The sequence below is a fragment of the Sphaerodactylus townsendi genome, linkage group LG02 (genome assembly GCF_021028975.2).
Source record: "Sphaerodactylus townsendi isolate TG3544 linkage group LG02, MPM_Stown_v2.3, whole genome shotgun sequence".
Lineage (NCBI taxonomy): Eukaryota > Metazoa > Chordata > Lepidosauria > Squamata > Sphaerodactylidae > Sphaerodactylus > Sphaerodactylus townsendi.
In genome coordinates this window covers 126,785,357-126,805,856 of record NC_059426.1, presented here as the reverse complement: position 1 = coordinate 126,805,856, position 20,500 = coordinate 126,785,357, and the positions used below count along the sequence as shown (strand labels likewise).

The 20,500-nt window shown below is 43.7% G+C and overlaps 1 protein-coding gene across 2 annotated transcripts in view; it reads right to left on the bottom strand.

Moving 5' to 3' along the window:
• Nucleotides 1-20,500, bottom strand: part of CCDC9B (coiled-coil domain containing 9B) — a 90,799-nt gene that overhangs the window by 29,578 nt on the left and 40,721 nt on the right. For both annotated transcript variants that reach the window (XM_048484266.1, XM_048484267.1), the window contains 4 exons: nucleotides 13,895-14,079; nucleotides 12,232-12,287; nucleotides 7,037-7,090; nucleotides 5,128-5,233 (listed from right to left, as the gene is read on the bottom strand). In XM_048484266.1, coding sequence (XP_048340223.1) covers nucleotides 5,128-5,233; nucleotides 7,037-7,090; nucleotides 12,232-12,287; nucleotides 13,895-14,079 — 401 coding nt within the window. The remainder of the gene's footprint in view (nucleotides 1-5,127; nucleotides 5,234-7,036; nucleotides 7,091-12,231; nucleotides 12,288-13,894; nucleotides 14,080-20,500) is intronic.

Sequence of the window (20,500 nt, the reverse complement as noted above, 5' to 3'; positions counted from 1 at the left end):
TAAGTCTGTGGCCATGAATGGGGGCATCCCCAGGCCAAAAGCCCAGTGGAAGCCAATTAAAGTTGACTCTCCTCCCCCCCATGAATGTCCCTACGCCACCCCCAGTCATGCCAGAGTCCTCAATTATGCAACTTTGGGGGAGGCAGCCTATTTTGGGTTGGGCACCACGGAACTGTGTGCACCTGCCCATCATCCTGTTTGCCACAAGCACAGGTGCCACTTACACTGGCCAGGTGAGCAAACACGTCAGTGTGGGTCTGTGTCACTTCCAGGATACTCTTCAGCCCTCTCCCTGGATTGGACTGCCTGTCTTTTATATTTTGGAGAAGAATGTTGAATTTTTGACCTTCTGGAAAAAAAAAACCTTCCTAGTATGTTCAAATGCTTCAGCTTGGCTTGTGAGCAGAGCAGAGCAGAGCAGAGTGGAATGGATGGATAAAATTTCTGATTGTTCCATCAAATAATAGCTTTAAAAGTCTATTATAAACATTTCCAATTAAAGAGAGAGACAGAGAGAGGCAGGCAGACAGAGGCAGGCAGACAGAGGCAGGAAGACTAACTATCGGAAACATTTGGTTTTGGAATTTGTCAAATGAGGGCCATTATGCAGTTTATAAACAAAAGCTAATTTATTGTAGTATTCTATTGCTAATTTTATTGTAGTTCCAACTGAGATTGTTTTCAGCCTTATTCAAACATTTGATTATGTTGGCTGTTTTGCCACTTGAAAATGTGGGAGGAAGCTCTGCACCATTAGCCTAATCAAGATTGGGCCCTGGCAGCATTTTAAAATCACTTTTAAAATGGTGATATCAAGCTAACAGTAGTCACAACTTCTCCATCATTTAGTTAAGCTCTCAGAGTCTCTGGTTTGTTTGTGGCACCTCCAGGTAGCAAGGGAAGGGGCAGAGGCACCAGCACAGACTTGTCACAGCTGTGGTGGTTTTCTGACTTACCTGGGGCTCACCAGAAGGAACAAAGAACGACTTGCAAGTCTGCTCCTTCACAGCCTTATATAGAAGCAATGAACTGATCAGACTGGGAAGAGACTGATTTGAACTCAACTGTCCTTCTGACTAAATTTTGGAGGCACTGTAAAGGCTATTACAGAACCTTACTACCTTAAAATTTCATGTTGTTCAAGTAGCACAAATAAAAGAACGAAAAGTCACACAGATTATAAGATAAACTTCTAATTACTTCCCAGTCTTTTTTTTCCTATTTAAAACCAACCCCTCTTTTTCTAGCAGCTACTGAGTTCAATCATAGGGTTATTTTCAGTAAATATACCAAGGAAATGAAATAACGTTGCTAAGCATACACACAGCTGAGCTGCTCAAGTCATAAAGCAACTGAAAGTGTGCTTATGATGTATCTTCGGGCATTGGTAGGCAGAGTGTCACATATCACTCAATTAACTGTTGCTTATTATGACATATGGATTACAGCCTACTTCATCAGCTGAATAGCAGAAATTTGCATATATACAGGACTAGAAGAAAAAAATGTAAACAGAGCAACCCAAAGACCATAAAATGGAAGAATTATGCCTTGTGGTCCTTGTTTACATTTTTCTCTCTGTATATCTATGTGCATATATATGTGCCAACAGTCGTTAATACTTCATGCATGCTATGATATAGACTGTAGTACACCAAAACAATTAGTTTCTAAGGTCTCACAGGATTATGTTGTAACAGAGAAATACAGCTGCAAGTACTTAGACATAAAAAGTTTTTGTAAAAAAAACAATAAATTGAAAGAAATGTATTTATAAGAAATGTCATCATATAGCGACTTTGCCCTATGATTAATGATCAATAGATGTATAAATACAGCTGCTCAAGCACAGTATTCCCTTCAGAACTGAAGAAACTATTTAAACAAATAAAAATGTGATCTTGTTATTGGTTCTTAGGGTCAAATTAAACATTAAATTAACATTAAAGAGCTGGCCCATCTCTTTAAGTACACATCTGCTCAGATCTGACAAAAAGCAAGAGGTGGGGATAGGGTGGAAATCAGAACAAAAGAGACATATGGAATCCTGCCCCTTTTCTTGGCTTATTTCTCTGCACGGTGTCTGATTTAGCTCTCTCTGGGGCTCTATCACAAGAGAATGCCACAGAGGGTTACAAAAATCTATTCTGCCTCCAAGAAGCAGAACCAGATGTTTTCACAGGCAACTGAATCAGTCAATATCACCAGTCTAAATCTGTTAATGACCGGATGTTTTGGAGATTATGGATTCATAGGGTTGCCTTAAGTCAGAAGAGACTTGATGGCAGTTGAGTCAGAACAGACTCAATGGCACTTTTTAATTTTTTAAAATAAAATTGCCATGTCAGAGAAACTAGAATTATACATAGATCAAAGCTATGCCTAAAAACCTTGCCAAAATATAAATACTAAGACAAAATATTAAAACAAATCAGCCATAAAAACACAGACATAGCTAAAAAGTGTGACACTAAAATCTTTAAAAAGTAGCTTGAGTCCCATCAATTTAAGTTTATCAAATATTTATTTAAAACATGCTATGTAAATTGGCAAAGGGCATTGGTTAAAATCTTCATACCCTACAGTTCTGTGGCCTCCCCACTTTTCCTATATTTACATAAAAGTGTACAGAACTGAGCAACTGCACATGTTATTTGGTGGTTCCTGTCCAATAAAAGGACTTCAAGTTTAAAATTATTATCTCCTCCAGGCATTTCAGCCACAAAGGGTCTATGGTTTCTTTGAGGATCTTATTATAAAAAGGACAATTAAAAAACATATGCTCAGTTGAATCAATTTTGTTTAGCGGGCAGGCACATAGCCTCTGTACAAGCAGGATTTTTCTTAAATCTCCCCTCCAGAACAATGAAAGGCAAGGTATTGCTTCTGGCTAGCATAAACACTTTTTTTACATTACTGGCATCCACGAAATATAAATAGGCCGCTGGAGCAACCATATATTTTGTATTTTCCTGAGATAGCCCAGAGAGACCATTAGGTCTGATTGCCTGTGTATGTAGAACACCAGTGGCATTCCTGCCTAGGGACAGGGGGTACCCTATGTCCCCGGGCGCCCCCCATTTGGTCACGTGGGGGGGCGCCAACATTTCAGGGTCATTTGTGTGTTTTTAAATGTTTTAAGTGTTTTTTCACGTTTCGGCCTGCAGGGGGCGTATTTTTAAGGCTAGAAACATCTAGCCTTAACATCTAGCCTGTGTAGGCAGGCTGCACATTTTTGAAGATAGAGGCGCCAGACTTTCAGGGTGGCTCCAGGAGGGCCTCCTGGTAACAGCATCCAGGTTTGGAGACCTTTGCTTCTGGGGGTTCGATTTTATGGGCCCCCCCCAAAGGAAGCACCCCTATTTTTGTTTCCCCGCTCCTGCATATGAAAGCCTGTGGGCTGAGTTCTCTCAGAACTCTCTCAACCCCCCCCCCCTCCAGTAGCAAAGCTCACCAAGCTTGGATGCTATTACTCAAGGCCTCTTGGAGCCACCTTGAAAGTCTGGCACCTCTATCTTCAAAAATGTGCAGCCTGTCTCAGAAATTCCTCATTAGCTACAATGGAGCAAAGTCACTGCAAAACAAAGAATCTTGGGCAAATTTCTTGAGGTGCCCAGAAGGGATGTATTTTTAAAGCTAGTAATACCAAAAATTCAGGGTATCATCTGTTAACTATTCTTATAATGCCACCCACGTTTGGTAAAGTTATGTTCAGGGGGACCAAAGTTATGGTCCCTCAAATGGGTAGCCCCTATCTAAGGTTAGCTTCCATTGAAAACAACAGGGATGGGGGCATTCCATTTGGGCGTCCATAACTTTGCTGCCCCTGAACCAAACATCGCCAAACTCAGGTGGTATCATCAGGGCAGTCTCTGGATGATGCCCTGAAATCATGATGTCGCTAGCTTTAAAAATGTGCTCCCTGCAGTGAAAAAACATAAAAATACCCCCCCCAAAGGCAAATGCCTTGCATTCGCATTTGTTCATATTTGGAGCGGGACATAATCCAGGACAATTTTTGTCCAAATGTACTTTAAATTTGCCTTGAATTCCAACTTGAATATGGTATTTGTTTCATCTGAATCTCCAACCCTCAAAAGTGATGCTGTTTCAGGGTGGGGGAGAATCCACCCCCAAACAGCATCACTTTCAATTTTGTTTTAACTGGGGACCCCAGATTCTCCCTTTAAGGTAGATTTAAAAGAAGAATCTGAGCTCCCTAGTTTAAACACCATTGAAAATGATGCTGTTTGGGGGTGGATTCCACTGGGGGTGTTTCGTAAGAGATGATACTGACATTTATTTGGTACATGTTTTGCTGGGGGTGATTTGTGAGAGATTTACATGCTTAATACCCACTTGCACTGGCTTGGAGTTGTTTCTCAGGCTAACAACCTACCTCATAGGGTTGTTGTGATTAGGAAATTAGGAAAAGAGTTGGTGGGGAGAGAGCCATGTATGTTTTGCTGGGAGTGGGAGGTGTTTTGTGAGCTGGTACAAAAAATAATTGTTTGGTCATGGTGGGGGAGGGTGGCCGTCCATACGCCGGGTGGGAAGGGGCCGCCAAACTCAGGTTTTGTCCCCGGGTGCCAGTTTGCCTAGGTACGCCCCTGTAGAACACTCCCTGCTTGACTAAAGCTCTTGCCGTTCAAGGCCCAGGTTTAAAAGGGCTGTGGGGGGGAGGACCCCATTTTTTAATGAGACCATAGGATAGCTTTGTGCCAGCTTTATTGAAAATTATCTTGAAGGGTTAATGGGAATAGCCCTTGAGGATCAAAGTAGCCTAAAAGTCATTTACAGATTGAAAGAATACAGATTTTAACTTCCACCTTGAACATCCCAGTTCCAAAAGAGAAGGAGCGGGGGGGGGGGGGGTCCCAAAAACCTTGATGGCACTTGATGGTACACAAATCTTAAATACAATACAAAAACTACATGGTTTACATGCATGTATTCTCTCTGCTAACAATTCCATATTTAATATTGTGATAATTTAATATGTTGTCATATAAACAAGCAACATATAATGAAACTTCATTTTATAGTGAACACCAATTTTTTTATTTAAAGATAGGTAGACAATATACTCAAGATGCAGTAATGCTCCTTTTATATCGGCCCCCTTACCGTCTGGCTCTACCTGTCAATCGGTCCTTTCCTCTGGCTTTACTGCTCATTACTGGCAGTGTTCTGGAAACAGACTCACTGGTGCCCGTTTTATGTGGTGCTCCACCTGAAAAACATGGCACATGAAGCAGAACTGGAGTCCTGTCAGTCTAGCATCAGTCCAGCTTCACGAGGCCTACCTTAGAGTTTTGGGTTCTGTGTTTGATTAGGATGATTTGAGAGGATGATAATCTTATTCATTTCTAGAACTGGGAATCTCAATAATTCTTTAGAACACGTGATATTGTTGAGGAATAGCAATAATCTGCAACATTATTTTCCTACAGGGATAGAACTGTCCAGATGTAAATTATCACTATAGCACAACATCCAATCATGTGTGGGTGCAACCCAAGGAATTCCACTGAAGAATATGAAAATGTCAGTTTTTAAAGTCATATTAGTTTGCATTCTGTCAGACCAACAGCTGTTCCTTCAACTGAGTAGCATTTCTGTTTCAGAAGAAGGGAGGGAAATGTTTCTTCCTGTTCTGCCATCAGCAATCAAGCCCAATCAGGTCTTCTCTGGAGTAATGCTCCCAGGGCTGGATAGCAAGGCTTTGGTGTCAACAGGAACTAGAACACAGGTTTGTGCCTAGTGGAACAATTGATCCAGCAAGCTTCTCCTCCCAGCCCAGAGCTTAAATAGGCTGAGATGACATCAGCCCCCACTTCTCTGAAAGCAGCACCTGGGACTCATCTTGTCCAGGCTTAACAGGAGACAGAACCCTGAAAAGGATTACATTCACCATGATCTAGCCCAGGAGGTGGAACACAGGCTGCAAGACTGGCACTGTCTCTGCTGCTTCCGCCAGACCACCACTTTTGCTAGAAGAAGGCTTGTAGACCAGGGCCCTTTTCACACAAACCAAATAAAAAGTTTGAGGCAGGAAATAAAACGTTTCCTCCATGGAGTTCCACACATGGTTTTTAGCCCAAAATGTTTTATTTCTTGCCGGAAAAAGTTTTATTTGCATGCTGTTTCTAAGCAATTCTCTTTTTTGAAATGGCTGTCTGGAAGTTATTTTTTTGAGGAAGCATTTTCACTTGCTGTGCAGATCTCTTCAAAACATTTCCCACACAACTCTGCAGTCCCCCGACTCACTCGTTGGTGCCATTTTCTGAGCTTGCACCAGCAGCCTCGCTCTGTATTAATGTCAGGGGTTTTTTTTACTTTGTGGGACCTACGTAGCTATGTAGACATGACCCCTAGAGAATTGCAGCCCAAGGCTTTGGAGCCTCAGAGCATCTGATCGAAGAAAAAGTTTTTTAAAATGGAACAACCATAAAATGGCGGCCAGGAAGTGCTTTTGAGGGGGTGAGTTTTGCAAATGTTTGCAAAACATTTGCAAAATGTTTCCAGGGGCTTGTGCAGAAAGGGCCCAGGTCTTGGACTGACTCTTAACTGACCAAGGACCTGGGGGCAAAGAGGGAATTTCCAGTGGAGGAGCTCCAAATGCAGGCTCCTCGGGCGCTAGTTCTGGAGCAGATGGACCAGGGGTATCCACTCTGCAGGGGTCTCTCAGAGTTTCCTGCTCTCCCACATACCATGATTTAGCATTGTCTTTGCAGGCTTCCAAGTTGGAGTCCAGAGCAAGCAGGTGTCTTAACATCTCCATCCTGATGCAAACACCCACTTTGTGATCCATACCAATATGTATCTTTCTATTCCTCTAAGAACAGCAGAGAACATATCACTGTTTGAATTCTTCCTTCATACTCTGAACACTTCCTTCAACTTAAGCGGCTCTTCTTGCAGTGCAAAAGACAGTCAAGATGGAAGAAATCTCCTTAATAGTTCACTGTGTAATAAGTTAGATGTTACAATAAAGTGAAATTCAGCTGAGAGACTATTCCTGGGTCCTACTCACTTTTTCCTTCAGATGGCAATGATCGGAACTGGGACTTCCTGATATTTCTTGCACCTTGAAAATATAAAGTGTAAAAAACACTAGTATTAGTAAAATCCCCTGCTCCCCAACAGGCATAACACTGATCTGACAACACAAAAAAAGCTGTAACTTGGGAAATGCAAGACTTGGTTCCAACATCTAATTGCTGAAAATACAAACATTTAAATTATGTGCACTGAGAAAGCTGCTTGTGTAACAGGCTTCCAAGTAGCGATCAGTTAAAGTGAACAGTATGGTTTTGTATCTGTGCACATGGAGAAAACTTAAACTTTTCATAAAACATGCCCATTACCTTTGTTTGGCTCGAAGTTTGAATATTGTCCACAGTAGTAGTTGTGGAAAATTTCATGGATATTGTGTGAACATTGTTCTCAGTAGATTTTTTAAAAAGTATCAACTGCAACTGAGCCAGAGGAGCTGCTAATAGGGAAGGCCATTGTTGATGCCTCCTGATACACAGGCCGCAAGTCGGCTCCAAAATGGCATCTTGCCAGCTTTGACAACTCTTTTTTTTTCACCATCATTCTTGCTGTCACCTTTGTTGCTTTGTGGCCCTCAGTTAACCACAGAATGAATATGGACTCTCACAGATGGGAGAAGAAACATGCCTGCAGCTTAGACCCTCTTCTCATATTGAGGTCAGCTATAATTGATGGGTTAGGTCAGTGGTGGCGAACCTTTGGCACTCCAGATGTTATGGACTACAATCCCCATCAGCCCCTGGAAGCATGGCCAATTGACCATGCTGGCAGGGGCTGATGGGAATTGTAGCCCATAACATCTGGAGTGCTAAAGGTTCGCCACCATGGGGTTAGACAGTCATGTGCAGTGGAAAACACCCCGCCCCCCACCACCACCTGTCAAGAAACCAACTCCATTCACCATTCTACAAGAGCAGATTTTTTAATAGCTACTCTCCTATCCGCAGCAGGAGAAGTTCTGGAGTCTCCAGGGCTGCAGTCCTCAATACACTTAGTGGGGACAAATCCGTTTAACTCAATGAGACTTATTTCTGCGAATCTATTGCACTGAAACAGTCAGCCTGAGCAAACAGTGATTTATCCCTAACAACAGGATAATTATTAGCTTCTCCACCTCCAGACTGCATCAGTCTTGCCCAGAGCAGTACTTGGCCTGGGTAGGGCGGGATAAAAATCTAAAAGAGTTTTTTTTTTAAAATCTAAAATACAGGTGAAGTGACTCAAGCACATGTCTCAGCAGCTGTGCCACTAGAGGGACTTTCCGACAGGTTGTGTTTGCATGGGGAATTCTGGGGGATTCCCCGAAGGGATCTAGATGAGATCTTAACTAACACAGTTATGCTTTAATTCTCCTTTTTTTACTGGTCCAAGTCACTCAACACACCGATTTATATCTGAGGCCACATTATGAGCCCTTTCACACTGCTGTTCTAAACTGGTTGTTATCTGTGTTGGCCAGCTTTCAGTTAAGGAGGAATTGGGACAGAGGTTTCATACAGCATATTTAAATCCATTAATGAGCAGTGTCTGAAGCTCTTTGGAAATTTCAAACAGCACCACTCCCCACTTTTTTCCCAGTGTGTTCTTTTTCATCCTCTTTTAACATTATAATGTTTGTGCTATAGTGCTAGTGATTCAGTGCTGAATTATAATGTTTGTGCTATGGTGCTCGTGATTCAGTGCTATAATGGGAGGATTCAGATGCCTACAGCTATCAGGCTATATAGAAACAAGAAAGGTAGCTCATTGTTAAAGGTTTTCACAGCCGGAATCCCCTGGGTACTGTGGGTTTTCTATGCTGTGTGACCATGGTCTGGTAGTTTTTTACTCCTAACGTTTGCCCACATCTATGGCTGCCATCAGAGGTATGTCACTTCATAGCTCACTGATTGCGCTCACTGCATAGAATGACTGGTGTCACACGGTTTCTAACCAAAGGTATTTGTAGCAGATGTTCTGACCTTAATGTAGGTCTTGTAGCCCATGTAGCCCATGAATTAGCCACTAATTTTTTAAATTTATTTTTATATTTGATTTAATAAACCACTCTACCCCCGGTCTTAAGTGTAAATTCTACCAGAATTGTAACTGTGGATGTCCTCCAAGTTAACAGTAGTAGGTTCCTCACTGCAAAGGGGTTCTTGTGACAACTCCTCAAGGGCACAGAACAAGTTGCTTCTCTTCTTCAAAGGAGGTGCTGCATGCCAACCTCTTAGGCTTCACACTAGCATCTCTTTTCAAAATGCTATGCAACTCCCTATAATTAGGACATGACTGGTGCATTTCCTGACTTTGAATTGTGTGCAACCACAAACTTGTCTTCAAGCCACAAAGTTTTTGTTTTTGTACTGTATCCCAAGGGTGTCTGCTTATGGCCACATCTGGACATTTCCTCTGAAATCCAAAAAAAAGTACTCAAAATCCTTTGACAAATCGCAATGCCTGCTGGATTCTCTCCTCTCAACTTTCTCACAGATGACTCCGTGCAAACAACTCTAGTCTCACTGCAATCCTCACGTAACACAGAAAACATATATGTCTCTCCATGTATCTTATTGTTTCAGCAAGAGAGGAGACCAGCTTATTGGCCTTGAAGGTCACTTGTTTGTTACAGAGGAGTAAGACTCTCTGGAGGCCTGCCCTAGAGAAACATACAGTGCTAAGAGTCCAGGTAAGACTCCAGAAGGGTTTGCCTTATCCTCCCAGAACACCTGCAACATCCAGTGAACACACAAAACATGTAGATATGCATATATTCAGCATAACCAGGGTAGCATAATGCAGGAATGAGGAACCATTAATTTTGAACCACTGCCTTGAAAGTGCTGCCCCCCACCACCCAAGGGCGGGGAGGAGGTGGCAATGCTGATTCAGGAGGCTGCCTCATTCAAGGCACTCCCTGCCCCAGAAATTCCAGGTTGTGAATGTGTGGGTCTGGCATGGGATGCTAAAGAGATTTTGGCTATCTGGCTGGTATACTAGACATGTAAAGCACAAACAGATATCCTGTCAAGGCTGCTGGAGGCTGTATCGGTCTGGGTCTTGGAGTTTGGGGAACTTCAGTTCGGGGAACTTCAACACTTATGTTGATGATGTGACCTCCAAGCAAGCCTTGGACCTGGTGTCATCCATGGTGACCCAAGGACTCTCCCAGTTTGTATCAGGACCTACACACCAAGCAGGATTTAATTTTTGGGATGGGGTTGGATGTGGGTCCGGTATCTACAGTTCCTGTACCATGGTCAGATCACCTTGCCCTGAAGGCCTGCTTATGCTTTCCAGATCCAACTTGCTCAGGTGGTGAGTTTATTGATGCTTACCCGCAAAGACTTTTGGATCCAATTGGTTTCCAGAATGCTCTGCAGGACCCAAGGCCTCCCAGAAACTCCCTTTATGAGCTCATAGAGGACTGGCATAGCCAGCTCTTTGAAGTAATTGACAAGATCACACCCTGATGTCCTATCCGCTCCCGTCCAAATTCAATGTCTTGGCATTGTTGGAGTGAGAGTGACTCAATATGCCTGGAAATGGGGCGGGGTGGGGGGCTGTATAAGTGCTATCTCTTGGTGGGATGGTACTCTCTTTGTCTGTACCTGGGAGCTACCCTCTGACCCCTCCTCTCTCAGTAGCCATTGTCCTTTGTCTCACTTTCCACATGGTCCTGCATGGAGTCAGACGCTTCTACAAGTCTTTCCTGTAGAAGCAAATATTTCATACTTGGACTCACATGATGTCGGAATAGCTGGCCACTATTATTGTAGTCTATAGGAAAATGTATTCTTTAGATTTCTATCTTTCTTTCAACTGCAACAAGAATGTGAATAGAATCTACTTGAATACATGTATGTTTTATCTTTTTGCAATTTACTTCTTGGGAGGACTGATTTTTTTACTTAATTTCATGCTTCCATGACTGGGCAAACTCTACTATTTTAACTAAAATATCCAACAGGTGCACCCTGCAGCTGAGGAGGAAAAAACAGGAGCTGAGATGGCTAGAATGAGTTTGGTGGGGAACTCATGACAAAGGGCCAAGAACATCTTATAGGACGCTTATGAAAGCCTACGGCCCTTTCCAGACTACAAAGGTACAGTGGGTTGCAGTCGGGATAAAGTAACCCGCTTTCCCGTTTTCGCAATCACATGAATCCATGCAGGCAGTGATTGGAGCCCACGGAAACAATGCAGGTTGCTGTCACGCCTTCAAGTGGAGGCTCTTCTGTTTTTTTCATTTACCTCCCACAGATGCGTAGCTATGCAGGCATGCACAAATGAACCCCCACAGCCATGCTGATGTCTTACAATACCACGATACAACCATTTGCACCTGCGTGGTGCAAATGGAAGCCAGGAAAAAAAAATTTTTTAAAAGTGCAGCCGAATAAAGCGCCTCCTGCCCGGCCGTTCACTCACAAGAGGCTGCAACCTGGAATTTTGCAAAAGACTCACAAATAGTGCGATTCTCAAAAAAAATGATTTGGGGGAAATAACAGACTCGCTTTAGGGGCGGGATTCATGCAAAGTTTCTCTCCTCCAAAACGGTTTTTTTCTTGTCCTTAACCCGTATTTATTGGCCCGTGTGGAATAAGCCAGATGGCAGTGAAGACTACAAAAAGAGACTACTTCACAGCCAAGGTCACATCCACTAGCTCTCACCCAGTTCTCCATCAGCTGTTTTTATGTTCTGGTTGGATTTTGAACATTTTTTAAGATCACTTTGGCCCCTTCTGCACATGCAAAATAATGCACCTTTAATCCACTTTTAAAGCACTTTGCAGCTGTGCAGAATAGCAAAATCCACTTGCAAACAATTGTGAAAGTGAACTGAAAGGACACTATTCTGCATTTGCAGAAGGGGCCTTAGTAATGGGTTTCCAGCAGGTTCTCTGGAAAAAGTGGCGTAGAACTTTTCCAAACAAATAAATAAGTCCAAATGACTTCTGAAATAATCACTTCTGGACTTTCCACATTTGTCTTCTCTTAAGATAAATGACTGTCTCTTTATTTCCCCTCACACACATATCTTGAAGCATATGGGGGTTTGAAAAATACTTTTCACACACGAAAACTAGAACCACATTTTCAGCATCCAGACAGACTGAACCACAGCAAGCTTTGCAACTCTTCATAACTGACCAAAGTGCTTTTAGGGTTAATTAGGCCCTTACTAACCTTTCTTACTTTGGACGCAATCCAAACCTAGTTCCTCATCCTTAGTATCTTCAAACCTTCAAGTGAAAAAAGACCATTTCGTGTATGAAACAATTGAAAAAATGTACTGAAAAAAAATCTGTCCATGTTTACTTTCAAGCTATGGGCCAATAGGCATAATGGTAGCATTTACAATACAGGAAGTGAGCTGAGCTGCAAGAAGAAAATGCTGCATGTACAGGTAAGGTGGTGGAAGGGGCAAGGTTTAGGTCATCTTATCTCCCCTGCAAACCTCATTTCCAGAGTAAAACAGGGCCCACCTGTGTTATACATGGCTATATAATTTAGACATGAATCAAACATACCAAGGGATTATCTGGTCAAGAATTCTGCTTCCAATAGCAGCAATCAGGAAGCCCATCTAGGAAACCCATAGGGAAACCCATATTCTTCTGGGTATAAAGACAACAGCCCTACCTTTTCACATGTTCTCAGCATGTGACTCTCACACATGCACTGCCTCTGTGGCGTAGGAGGTTAAGAGCTTGTTTATCTAATCTGGAGGAACTGGGTTTGATTCCCAGCTCTGCCACCTGAGCTGTGGAGGCTTATCTGGGGAATTCAGATTAGCCTGTACACTCCCACACACGCCAGCTGGGTGACCTTGGGGCTAGTCACAGTTTCTCGGAGCTCTCTCAGCCCCACCCACCTCACAGCGTGTTTGTTGTGGGGGGGTGGGGAAGGGCAAGGAGATTGTAAGCCCCTTTGAGTCTCCTGCAGGAGAGAAAGGGGGGATATAAATCCAAACTCTTCTTCTTCTTCTCTTCTCTGAACAGTAAAGTTCCACTTTGCTATTATTACTAATTTCTTGACTGTATGTAATCCATTTAAAAATCCATAAGAGAGGGGATTATCATCACATTTTGTAGGCTTGAATTTCATCAGTTAATTTTGTATTGTGTGAAAAAGCCAGCCTGGGACCTACTTTCATGGGATGGCTTCAAATCTACTATTATGAATGTAGGCAAGCTATCTCATTACTCTGAGTGTTTCTAACTGAGTAATACAGAATAATCCATACCCCATTAGAATGACTTGGAACATCTGCCAAGCATTCACTAATAGAACAGGGACATCAACTAGACTGGAGCTTGGCCAGCTATGAAGTGAGCTGTAAGCTCAACGCACATGCGCAGGGAGGGAGCATCCGTTGGCCCCGCCTCCTCCTTCTACACAATCATCTAGTCATCTACACAGGTGATCACATGAAGGAAGTGGCCATGCGAACTCTTCCTCCCTCAGTGCAGCTGTGTTCCAAAACCAACTTCTGCTCTCCCTCCTTTAAACGTGGGCCTATCAAGTGCAGCAGGCTACCATGTCTGCATTTTTAAGAGAGTCTTTTCTGAACATCTTGAGATGCCCGCTTCCCCTATCAGTTGTGTACATTGTGGGATTGTAATAGTTCCCCTATGGGTCACTGAATTTGAGTTTCTATAAATGCAGAGACAATGATGTACTATCTTCCTTCTCTAAGGCTCACAAGTCACATAAAGCGCAATCCCAAGAGTGCAAGTAGGTATATTACTTCTCATCAGCAATCTATCTCCCACTAGAACATTGTTGCGACTGTTGACCTTTTTGCAGGATTCAGCATTCAGGGTGTACTAACTTGGAGATGACTTACAGACGCTCTGATTTTTCTATGTCCCAAGCCCGCCGCCATTCTCCCCTTGAATTCTTGTGACGTTCCAGTCGCTCAAGGTCAATCTGATCCCGCTCTTTCTTCCACCGCATATATTCTGACCTCTCTCTTCCAGACAGGGTACAGCCCTTGTCCCCTGGACTCTTCTGGGGAGATTTCCCTCTCTCCTAATTGAACAAGAGGGCAACTAATTAATGCATTAGCATCCCTTGGACACGCAACCCTACAGCTACTCAACCTCTGTTGGACTGCAGATTACTGTTCTGGTTCGTGTGCTGTTTACAAACTGTCAACACTTCTTACATTAAAAGTTCACCTAGGTAACAAGTAGATATTGCTCGACTTGTTCACATTCCAAGTCACCTAGATCCACCCAATCTCACTGAATCTGTGGGCACTTTTGGAATTTTCAGAAGGCTAAGGGAGCACCAATCCAAAATGACTGCCATGGGGGCTGGAATCAATCACAAAATATTTGCAAGTTTTAACGTCATGACAGAGGCAGTTGCTTCTAAATGGGAACTTTGTGCCAAGACAAAGGTAAAAACCTGTTGGGTTCTTCTGAAGTAACTCCTGGTGCTCTGTGATAGAGGAAAGCCAGGACTTACTCTTGCTGCTTGTTCTGCTTACTTGCTGCTCACTCAGAGGAAAAGATGCTTTGCAGAAGTATAGTGGTCATGCTCCCCACCTTGTGGAATGGCCTCCCTGAGGAGGTCAGGAAGGTTTCCACACTCTTGGCATTTCACAAAGTATGTAAAATGGAATTGTTCAGGAGAGCCTTTTTGAAAAATAAATAGGGCTATATTACAATAGACTGGCCCCAAAATATACAGTTTTTCTACTGATGAATTACTGAAGAATTGTTGAACAATTCATGTTTAATATCAAGTTTCTGCAATTCCTAGTCCTATTAGATTGCTTATTAGATGTGTCATTTCTGTTGATTACATTCATTTACATTGCATCTCAGTGAAAAAGATGTACTATAAATAATCTAAATAAAATAAATAAGAATTAAAAATAAATACAAAGCAAAATGACATTAGGAAAAATATTGATTTGTGCCTATGGACACCACACTGAGAATCCCTGACTTAGATGTTTGTCATTTTAGAAATATCACTCAGTTCCAGGCCCATTTCAATGAGGCCGGTGTTGCATAGTAGTTCTCAAACAGGGCTTTGGCTGCATCAATAGGGCATGCATTGAGACCTTAAGTGTGAAAGTGCCATCCAATTGCTGCTAACATATGGCAACCCACAGGCAAGAGAAAAACAGCAGATGGTTTGCCATTGCCTGCCTCTGCATAGCAACCCTGAACTTCCTTGGTGATTGTCTCCCATCTAAATACTAACAGGTAGAGGCAGAGGGCTCACAGGGACATGTGGTGTCACATGTTCCCAGGCACACACCAGCTGGTCATGTGGGGGCGGAGAATTGCCCCCCACACCCCTCCCCTCGGCCCCATCCCACTGATCTTCAGCTGCTCAAGGGGCGGCCCACGGAAGGCTCCCGTCAGCTAAGGTAAGTGGGGCACAGGGGGAGGGGCAGCCAAAGCAGGTGTTGCCCTGGCACCATTCCGCCCCCCCCCCCCAGCCTTTGCTAACAGGAATCAACTCTACCTAACTTCCAAAATCTGATGAGACTGCGCCAGCCTGAGCCATTCAGGTTGGAGCAAAAGAATTAGTAATAATAGTAGTACTTCTCTATTCTGCATTGATCCGACCTCACCTGGAATACTTTGTCCAGTTCTGGGCACTGAAATTCAAGAAGGATGTTGACAAACTGGAACAGGTCCAGAGGAGGGTGACCAAAATGGTAAAAAGCCTGGAATCCATGCCCTACGAGGAGAGATTTAGGGAGCTGGGTATGTTTAGTTTGGCAAAGAGAAGGTTTAGGGGTGACATGATAGCTATGTTTAAATATTTGAAGGCATGTCCATCCCTGCTCCAGAAACTAGGACAAGGAGTTATGGATTCAAGGTGCAGGAAAAGAGATTCCACCAAGACATTAGAAGAACTTCCTGACAGTAAGGGCTGTTTGGCAGCGGAATACACTGCCTTGGAGTGTGGTGGAGCCTCCTTTTTTGGAAGTTTTTCAACAGAGGCTGGATGACCAACTGTCAGGAGTGCTCTGATCATGTGTTCCTGCATGGCAGGGGGTTGGACTTGATGGCTCTTCTGGTCTCTTTTAACTCTATGATTCTATTCTAATTTAATTCTATAGAATAAGTTCCTGTAGTTTGGCTACAGAACTTGGAGTATAGTCTTGTGAAGCACAGCTTGTGAATTGGTTACATCTCCTTAGTCACCCTTTCCTTTCAATCTTTTGTGTATTTTACTTTGCTTGAAATGTGAGCCAAACTTTGGCAGGGACCTCCCCATTTGAAAGCATTGTGCAGCACTTAGCCCACTATTATGGGCTTAACAAATAGACAGTAATAATATAAAAGAGTGTCTCTGCATGAATCCATCACCCTCTGCTAAGCACACTACGTAGGCAGAGTAATGAACTTACAACTGCATAATAAATCTCTTCGTAGTCTACAGAGATGGGTACGTAATATATTGTGAAACTCCATGGACTTGTTTCCTTATCTTCTCCTTATATAATCCCTATTGACAATAAAGATCTGATGCTTTAGAAAATGAATGGCCATGAGTTATGTTGTATGTTGCGCAGTTATGGTACTGTAGTTATCTTGTTGAGCCCCAGAAGTTAGAGGCATGTTTGGGAGTACAGTGCCAATGTTTTGTTAAGACAAGAAAACAGATCTACTCTAGCCCAATGCCCAAACCACAAATACGGGGGAATTAGGCAGTGGTGAGAAATCATTTTACCAGTTCAGGCTTAAAAAGGCCTGATGGGAACTATACTTGTGAATCCCAAGGTCTCCTGGGAACTGTAGTTCCTCAGGCTGTTTTAGCCTGTACTGTGAACAGGCCTTTTTTTCAGCCTTAAAAAGTTTTAGGAAAGGGAAAGGAACTAAGGTAAGTGTGGGAAAGGGGGGGCACTGCGGGGGTGGGGGAGCCTGGGGAAGGGGTAGGGGGAATTTTGCGCCCCCCACATGACCCAAAACTGTGCGCCCAGTGCATGGCGCACCCCTCGTCCCCTGGTAGCCCCGCTTCTGGATAAGATTGAGCTGGCCTGGGTCATCCAGTTCAGGTCCCTTGGAACTACTGAAGAGCTTTATAGTTGGTCCTGCATCACCTATCCTTCCTCAGAATCAGCAGAACTGATCCTGACCATTCTTGTCAGGAATTTCCCTCATGAGTAGGATTATGAGGGATCTGTCTTTCTGTATGGGCTTCAGGTCAAGCTCACTGCGTGCTTGGGAACTAGGGGGTAATTGCCACGGTTTCCAAACTGGGGAAAGGTCAGCAAGAGCAAGGGAAGTGACAGCATAGTGTAGTGGTTGAGAGCAATGGACTGTAATCTGGAGAAACAGGCTTGATTCCCACTCCCCCACATGAGCAGCAGATTCTTATCTGGTGAACGGAATTTGTTCCCCCACTCCTACACATGACTCCTGCTGGGTGACCTTGGATCAGTCACCGTAGTTTCAGAACTCTCTCCGCCCCACCTACCTCACAAGGTGTCTGTTGTGGGAGGAGAAAGGGAAGGAGTTTGTAAGCTGCTTTGAGACTTCTTATGGTTCAGAAAGGGGGGGGGAGCATAAATCCAAACTCTTCTTCTTCTTCGCTAGCTTGCAACATCACAGTGATCCAGGAGGACCTCTGTCCTGATGGCTTTCTCAGAATCCCATTCAGGGGGTGCTGACTTCTCCTGACTCTCTTGGAAACTGGGGAGCATGAGCCCTTTCAGTTATTCAGTTATTAGAAAGAGTGGCTCTACTAAGAGTGGCTCTACTAAGACCATCCTATGGAGTCAAGGTTCAGACGTGATTAGAATCAGTGGTGGGATTCAAATAATTTAACAACTGGTTCCAGTGGTGGGAATTCACATAATTTAACAACTGATTGTTTACAAGCACCATTTTAACAACCGGTTCTGCCGAAGTGGTGCGAACCTACTGGATCCCACCACTGATTAGAACCAATAACTTTGTTCACAGCTCAGAGTCTTAATCATTATATTGCACTGGCTTTTAACTTACAGCAATCTGTGTCCGTGCAGCTAATTCTGTAAATACAGGTGCTCAGAACATGCTGCAGGACAATCAAAAAGTTTTCAAGTCAAAGAATGCTCTCTGAGTAGGGCGGTTCTTGCTTGCACAGCTAGGCACCCTCCTGAGCTATTCTTCCATCTAGTGCTGTAATACTGAGTGCTGGTCTCACTGGAATATGAAAAAACTTCACAACAAAAAAGCTGCTTAGGAAAAGGCTGCATTTGAGAGTAATGTTATCAACCCAGCAAGAATTTAGCATAGTCTGCCAGCGGTAGAAGCCAACCGTCAGTTCCCCAGTATCAAGTTAGACCCCATAGTGGAGATCTGAATGTACAGCAAGACTTATGACGTTTATTGTCTGTGGGTGGTTTGCTATTTCATATTTCTCCCTTTCGAAAATGGCCACCCCCACCCTTTTCCCAAACAGAATTAATCTCCTTGGCATTTCACTGCAGATCAAAATAGACTGCAGGAAAATTAGAGACTGAGAAACCTGTTGCCAGGGAGACACACCTGTGTGGGTGGGCAAAGGAGGGAAGGAACAACAAACTCTTTACTTCTGTACCACCAAAGGGAGTTGAGGGGCCTGACAGGCCCATCCAAATGTGGGTGGAGTAACGAAGAGTTAGTACTACTATTGTGAGAGACCGGAAAAGTCCTGCTGGCCTTTGGAGGCCCTTGGTTCTTCTCACCTTGAAGACATGCTGGTTCTAAAAAGCCCTCCAGCAGATTCGTTTCAGCTCTCTTCCCAACTGATGTCCTTAACTACACTCCCTCGCTTAACAGCCATGAGAGTTTATTGCTAAAGATAAGGAACATACCTGGGGGAGGGAGGTGCTGCTTTGAATAGAATTGAAATTTTCAGTGCTTCTTTTAAAAAAAATGGTTGGGAGGCCCTTTCAGGTCTCATGCAATCTGGCCCTTAAAGCAGACTAAGAAAACGATTTAAAGTATGTTACTTGGTATGTTTGGGAGTACAGAATCAAATATTATATATTAAGCCATTTTGGAAAGGGAATGTCTTTACAGTTCCAAACATCAAGACATGAGTAGGAAGCTTAGACCCTGAGGTGCTATCGGGCTTGAATTCATGTGTTCTATTGCAGCCCAACAAGGTGACCCCCTGAAACTAATAACATCAGTATTTAAAAAAAGAAAAATGTTTTTTGAAATGTATTCCACAGAAACTGACCATTCTTGCAGGAAGGCCAGAGAACAGAAGCATACCAGGGGTAAATGGCGCCTGATGCCCCCTGATGCCCCCAGGCTCCACACCCACTGCCCTCGACCCCACCCATGTCACCGTGGACATGGGCAAGGTCTAGGGTGCCCACCTTCCCACTCCCCCTGCCAGCTGGGCTCCCAGCTGGCAGCCTGCAGTCTCTTCTGGCCTCCGCTCTGGGCAGGCCAGAAGAGACTGCAGTCTTGGCCTCGGAGACTCTCTTTTATAAGCACTGAGGCTGGAGCTTGGGGAGCAGGAAGGGGTGGGACTTCCTGCTCCCCAAGCCCCACCCCTGGCCTCAGTGCTTATAAAAGAAAGTCTCCAAGGCCAAGACTGCAGTCTCTTCTGGCCTGCCCAGAGGGGAGGCCAGAAGAGACTGCAGGCTGCCAGCTGGGAGTCCAGTTGGCAGGGGGGAAGGGAGGGGGTAGTCCAGGGTGGGGTTGAGGGAGCTTGGAGGCAGCAGGAAGTCCTGCTGTCTCGTTTTCATGTGCCTCGACCCCAACCGAGGCACGCAAAAAATGACGAGGCAGCAGGAAGTCCTTAGCTCCTTATGGACAGCCGACCAAAGAGTGGTCATGAGATACTTCAGCCTAAACCAGTCCCTAGCCAATCCATGTGATTGGTATAGATCTGAGGAGGCAGGGACATTGATGCTGGTAGCTTTTCATAGTAAGTATAATAGTTCCCCAAGGAAACTGTACTCTTCTGTCTAGAATCATTGTACAAACCGTTTCCGGGATTGTTCCAGTCCCTTGAGTCTGGAGTTGGGAGTAAAGGGGAAATACATGGCTCACTGGCAATAAACTATTTGTAGAACACCATCTGTTAAAAAACTTCAGTTGAAAATATGGACTAGTTTATGGACAATGTTGCATGTTCAGGAGGGCGTTTTCCCAAAGGGTAAAGGGTTGCAGTTATTACCCATGAAATTCTGAGCAGTCTTTGTTGCATTGTTCATTCTACATAGCATCATGTTTGTTGTCTCATTCTCCGATTCTTTATCCTTCTTTATTTTATGCATCACAAGGGTATTTTCTAACTTTGTAAATCCAAGAATAATTTTTTCCTGCATTGTTTGTTGTGTGAAGTGTACTATCCAGTTTTCATGGTATTGTTTCTAACTGTGTTTTCTACCTTGAAGCTCAATGAGAGAAAGATGGACTATACGTGAAGTAAATAAAGAAATTAAAATCTGCAGGCTGGGATGGGATGCAAGAGCCAGGGTGCCCCGTATCAG